General features: G+C 34.3%; 1 protein-coding gene across 1 annotated transcript; it reads left to right on the top strand.

Annotated features, from left to right (window-relative positions):
- Positions 1 to 1,006: 1,006 nt before the first annotated feature.
- LOC137729476 (GDSL esterase/lipase EXL3-like) lies at positions 1,007 to 3,939 on the top strand. Its single transcript, XM_068468441.1, has 5 exons — positions 1,007 to 1,280; positions 2,315 to 2,445; positions 2,850 to 3,083; positions 3,304 to 3,559; positions 3,745 to 3,939. The coding sequence occupies exons 1-5, from the start codon at positions 1,007 to 1,009 to the stop codon at positions 3,936 to 3,938; spliced, it is 1,089 nt and encodes a 362-aa protein (XP_068324542.1). The 3' UTR covers position 3,939.
- Positions 3,940 to 5,814: the final 1,875 nt, after the last annotated feature.

Here is a 5,814-nt window from a genome sequence, read left to right as displayed (position 1 = left end):
TGCGATGCTGTCTCATTTTTTGGGGAAAATTATGTCTCATTTTTCCAGGAAAATTTATACCAAAAGTAAAATTTTAATCATTATTGTTATTAGCACTCCAAAAATCTTATTCTATACTTCAAAGTTTCTATATTAGGAAGGAAAAATACACTTCTAAGAGGTGTAGAATGAGATATTTATTGATGAAATTAGGATTCCACCATAAAACTAATTGACAATATGAGAAGTAGCCCAAGACCATCTAAGCACATAGCAAACCTTGCAGGGGCATATTTTCAAGCCTACATGTGGACAACAACTCATTGTTCCAGGAAAATTTATACCAAAAATAAAATTTTAATCATTATTGTTATTAGCATTCCAAAAATCTCATTCTACACTCCAAAGTTTCTATATTAGGAAAGAAAAATACACTTGTGAGGAGTGTAGAATGAGATATTTAGTGATGAAATTGGGATTCCATCATAAAACCAATTGACAATATAGGGAGTAGTCCAAGACCATATAAGCACATAGTAAACCTTGCAGGGGTGGATTTTCAAGCCTACACGTGGACAACAACTGGATGACGTGGAGCGCGTGTGGCCGTTTGAATTCATACGAGAACAACCCGCTTTGATACCATGATGAAATTGAGATTCCACCATAAAACCAATTGGTAATATATGGAGTAACTCAATACCATTTAAACATATAACAACCATTGTCCCTCATGTAGGACAACTCTCAACATTTAGTAGTTACGTACGCTACCACCTACTATATGCATTATTGCATTTGCATTAAACAAGGCACGTCCCGTGTCTGACGATCGATCTAAATGACAGTACGGGCTGTATCCAGCTCCCTTTATCTGTACAAATATAAATGCACTCGCAACCAATCAGGGCCCATAAGTTGGCTCCCTCTCTTCATCCTTTTCCGTTGTCTGGTTTAGTTTAGTCAACTAGCTAGCCCAGCCACTTAGGGAAGAACCAAACAGAGAAATTTGCAGTCGTATTCAGTGATGACCACATTATTATTGAGATTTTTTCTGTTTGTTTGTTGTGGTCTGGTGATTTTGGGAAACCAAGCGGTTGGAGGTGATGTCGTTAAGCTGCCGCCTAATGCAACGATTCCCGCTGTGTTTATGTTTGGCGATTCCATCGTCGATACAGGGAACAATAACGTCAACCTGAAGACGCCAGCTCGGTGCAATTTCCCTCCGTACGGCAGGGAGTTCGAAGGAGGAATATCTACTGGAAGATATTCCAATGGAAAGGTTCCCTCTGACCTCATAGGTTGTGCTTCTGCTTGTGCTTTTGCTGTGTTTGACTCTCACTCTCTCACTCTCACGATACATGACACTAATTAATACTACAATTAGGTTTTCTTAGTGAATAAATTAAGCACTTGATATGCAGTACTAGTGTTTGACTTATTTATTGCATATGTCGGTTAGTTCAACCGATCAAGAAAGCGTGTCCGCATTTAAATTCAATATTAATTAAAGTCGTTTCAATATTGTTTATAAAATATTTAAGTAAATGGAATTGCAAATCAATCAACATCATCCTATCCTTTATGTGTAGATATTATTTAGAATGAATTCCACGTCGGAAAATAAGAGACATTATTTGTGTTTATAAGTGTCTGAGTTATTTTTTATATTGTCAATTATTTTATGGTAGAATCTCAATCTTTTTTATGGTATCAAAGTATGTTGTCCCACATGTGAAGCTAAACGGACACATATGCTCTCCGTCGTCTCATTTGTGTTGTCCACATGTTATGCTTATAAATTTGTCACACGTGAGAAGTGTTGAGAATGAATCACATTGAGCAAATAAGGGATCTTTGCATAGTCTTTGATTCTAGACAGCAGATTGCCTCGCCCTCCTAGTGTTTCTTTCTCTGACTCCTTCAAAGTTTGTGATTGTTTATGGAATGGTTAAGAGTGTTTTTTATATTATTGACAAAAAAAAAGTAAGACTGATAAAATTAAAAGTGATTATGGGTCATAAAAGCACTTGCTAGACGCTTCTTTATATGCAGCTTACAAGTGGCTTTATATACGCCCAATGAACGCCCTCATAAAACGCAGCCCTTGTCCATGTAACCTTAGAAGTTAGAACTCGTACGACCGTCCAAGTGCAAATTGCAAGTTGGTTAACTTAACGACAATGTGAAACCAATGATTTGAAATTTACAAAATGGTCCTTTAGTTTTGTGAGTGTTGTGGCAACTGGCAGTACAGTTTCTTCAATCTTGATCGTAATGCAAGTTAATTAACTAAACTTTCATTTGATTTGGTTTTATGCGTTGTTTATTTCAGTGGAAAAGTTAGGTATTAAAGCGCTTCTGCCAGCCTATTTGGATCCAAACCTACAGCCCAATGATCTGCTTACAGGTGTCAGCTTTGCCGTTGGTGCCACCGGATATGATCCTATGACGGCCCAGATTGTGGTATCACGACGTGCATATTTCTTTTCATTAATCTGTAAGATAATGTTAAAAAGATTAAATTTGTAAATAAAATTTGAAAACTAATAGATATGAAAGTTGTTGATTGGTTTATTATTTAAACATTGATAAACGTGTTTATTCCTATTTATGACACATCATTTAGTTTATAAATTCTATCTCTCTAACATTACTCATCTGTTTATAATTAAAATTTTATGTGTGTTCATCACATTTGTCAGGTGATATACTATTACCCTCGTTTAGTAACATACAAATATACGTGTTATAAATTTAGTGGAATAATAATATGTGGCAGTATTTTGAGTACTTTAAAAAGTTTCTCATGCTTATCAAGCTTAACACCTAATTACGTTACTAATGATTCCTTGGTGAAATTTAAATAGGCAGTTACACCACTGTCCGATCAACTGCGGCAATTTGAAGAGTACATAGGAAAGCTCAAAGGAATTGTGGGAGAAGAGAGAGCAAACTTCATCTTAGCCAACAGTCTATGTTTTGTGGTAGCAAGCAGCAACGATATTGCCAATTCATACTTTGTTGCCGGCGTTAGGAAGTTAGAGTACGATGTTCCTTCTTACACTGACCTCATGCTCAATCATGCTTCTGATTTCTTTAAGGTAACTTTTAATTCAGAAATAATTAGACATAAATCCGGTTTTATGAGCAATAGCTAGTTTGGTCAACCTGCATAATCAATATATTGTTATACGTAAACTGATTATATCACGTGTTTATATTTCAATAATTTTGTTTCATTTTGTTATATGTGATCAAGTTTGTAGAGTGCTGTTTTGTAATTTGTATTTTGGATGTGTGATACTTTGTTCGTATTTGAAGGGATTGTATGCATTGGGGGCACGAAGAATTGGTGTTTTCAGTGCACCACCTATTGGGTGTCTGCCATCTCAGAGGACTTTAGGAGGAGGCGTGGAAAGAGATTGTGCAGATAAACCAAACCAAGCAGCCATGCTCTTTAACTCCAAGCTCTCTGCTGAGCTGGACGACCTCAAGAATAACCTACCTAACTCGATGCTGATTTACGTCGACATCTACAACCCACTTCTGGATATGATAATCAACCCTACTAATTACGGTAAAACCTCAACCCTATCTTTTAGGAAGCGCTTGGATTTGTATTCAGAATTTCAGTGCATTTGTAATGAAAGTATTTCTAACAGAAAAATTTATGAGGACACATGTTTTTTACGAAAGCAATCTCAAACACGCCCCTTGACGACATCTCAAAGACTAACGAATTTTGTGTTGAATTTGCATTAGGGTTTGAAGTTTCGAACAAAGGGTGTTGCGGGAGTGGGAAGCTGGAGGTGTCCATTCTGTGCAATCGATTCGACCCAGAGACGTGTACGGATGACTCTCATTATCTATTTTGGGACAGCTACCATCCAACTGAGGGCGCCTACAAAATCATCGTCGACGAACTCATAACAAAATATCTCCCCCGCTTGGTTTAAATTTCACCTACAATGCAATGACTATATTCTTAGTTATACATATTTATATTTTGGATTTTAAGATTCAAGTTTTTGCATTGGATGAGAAAATATTAATTTAGGTATGTGCATTAGAGATGATTGGACTCAAATAAATAATATTTTTCTTAGTTGAATAACATTTTTCCTTGTTGGCACGAGCTTCACCTTGAACTCAAATCTCATATCTATATTTGAATTTCACTTTAGCCAAAGACATATATGTTGGTTATTTATTTTATTTTCTTGAAGATTCAAAACTTTATTTATTATTATTTTAAATAATAAATATGAAGAGTGATATCAATTAGATAAGTCATGTCTTTTAGACTTTTACCAAAGATTATATAGAGTTTTATAAATGGGGAACTCCTAAAAAATTAATAAAAGATTCAAATGTCCTCCTTCTCTCCCTACTACAGTATTCATATATAATCCTTATTATCTTCCAACTCATCTTGATCATCGATGGGCAACTGATCACTACTTGGCACCCCGTCTACTGTAATCGTGCTTATGGATTAGACACTCTGTGAGATTCAAGGGTTGTATCTTGGAGTTGTAGATAGCCATTATAACTGGTCCGTAGGGAGGCGTCTACGATTTTAGGATAGTGATAACACGCCTCTCTTGATATCATAGGCTAGATCATTCTTTACTTTTTCTTGATATCATAGGCCAGATCATTTTTACTTTTTCCTTTTTACTATTTTATTTATTGATATATGTGTTTGATGTATTTGTGTATTATCTAATTGATTGAATTTACATGTCATGTGTATTATGATCATAATCATTTATATTATCCTACAACTAAAGTCATAAAACGTATGACAATATAATTGCAAATTTACAATCCATTTCACTGTTCCATTATAGGCGTCACTGCCATTTGAGTAATTTTATTCATATCTATTTTACAATCCAGAAATCTACGCAAGGCATAGGCGTATGACAATTACCATATCAAACCCAGCCGTATAGGGTAACCTGGGTTCTTTATTCATTAATGTAGTTGCAAAGAAACAATATATAGTTAATACTGTGTATATTGCATGTTTGAATCTCTACATCTTTTCTTTCTCCGTAAATGTCATCACTACGGTCACAATTTTTGAATGAATGCGTTGTTAATTGGCAGACGCGAATGGTTTACCTATATGCATATCTACAAACGCAGAAAACGTTCTAATTGCATGGATTTGTTTAGTGTGCATTTTATAAACACCTTACTTGTTTAATTTTCCAATTTGCATTTGTATGGCTTGAATTCTATGAGGAAATAATGTGTATATCTGTATAGCACAAAATAACCAATTGATGTGATTGCTTCTTCTTTCGACGATCTCCTGAAAATAGGTTTTCAATTTTAATTCTTGTTACGATTATGGGTGCTTGCAGACACTGTATGTGCACTCTCATTATTCTTCGAATAAAAACCGAATATGCATGAGTCTGCATATATAATTTTATCTTGAAACAAATTAAATGTGCATTGTTGTTTTGAGTTAAAAAAAAAAAAAAAAATTAGAATTAGATGCCTTATTTTAGACTTTTGTAGGCTAAACATTTATGCTTTTTGAGTTTTTGATTAAGCTTTTGAAACATTTGATTAAGATACTTAGACTTGAACTACTTCACATTAATTGAAATTAATTTATATTTAAATATCTTTTAAATAATTTCAACTATATTTAAGTCTAAAAATTTAAACTTTTCAAATCTAAATGTACAACCACGACAAATGGAAACGTACCAAAATTAAATGAAAACGTATCAACATCAAACGAAAACGTACTAACCCCGAATTAAAACATACCCAATTATAAACTATATTAAAATGAATATTCATCTTTTT

Source organism: Pyrus communis, chromosome 1, assembly GCF_963583255.1.
Source record: "Pyrus communis chromosome 1, drPyrComm1.1, whole genome shotgun sequence".
NCBI classification, from domain to species: Eukaryota; Viridiplantae; Streptophyta; class Magnoliopsida; order Rosales; family Rosaceae; genus Pyrus; species Pyrus communis.
The sequence above is the reverse complement of the archived record's forward strand: the minus strand, read 5'-3'. Positions and strand labels throughout refer to the sequence as shown.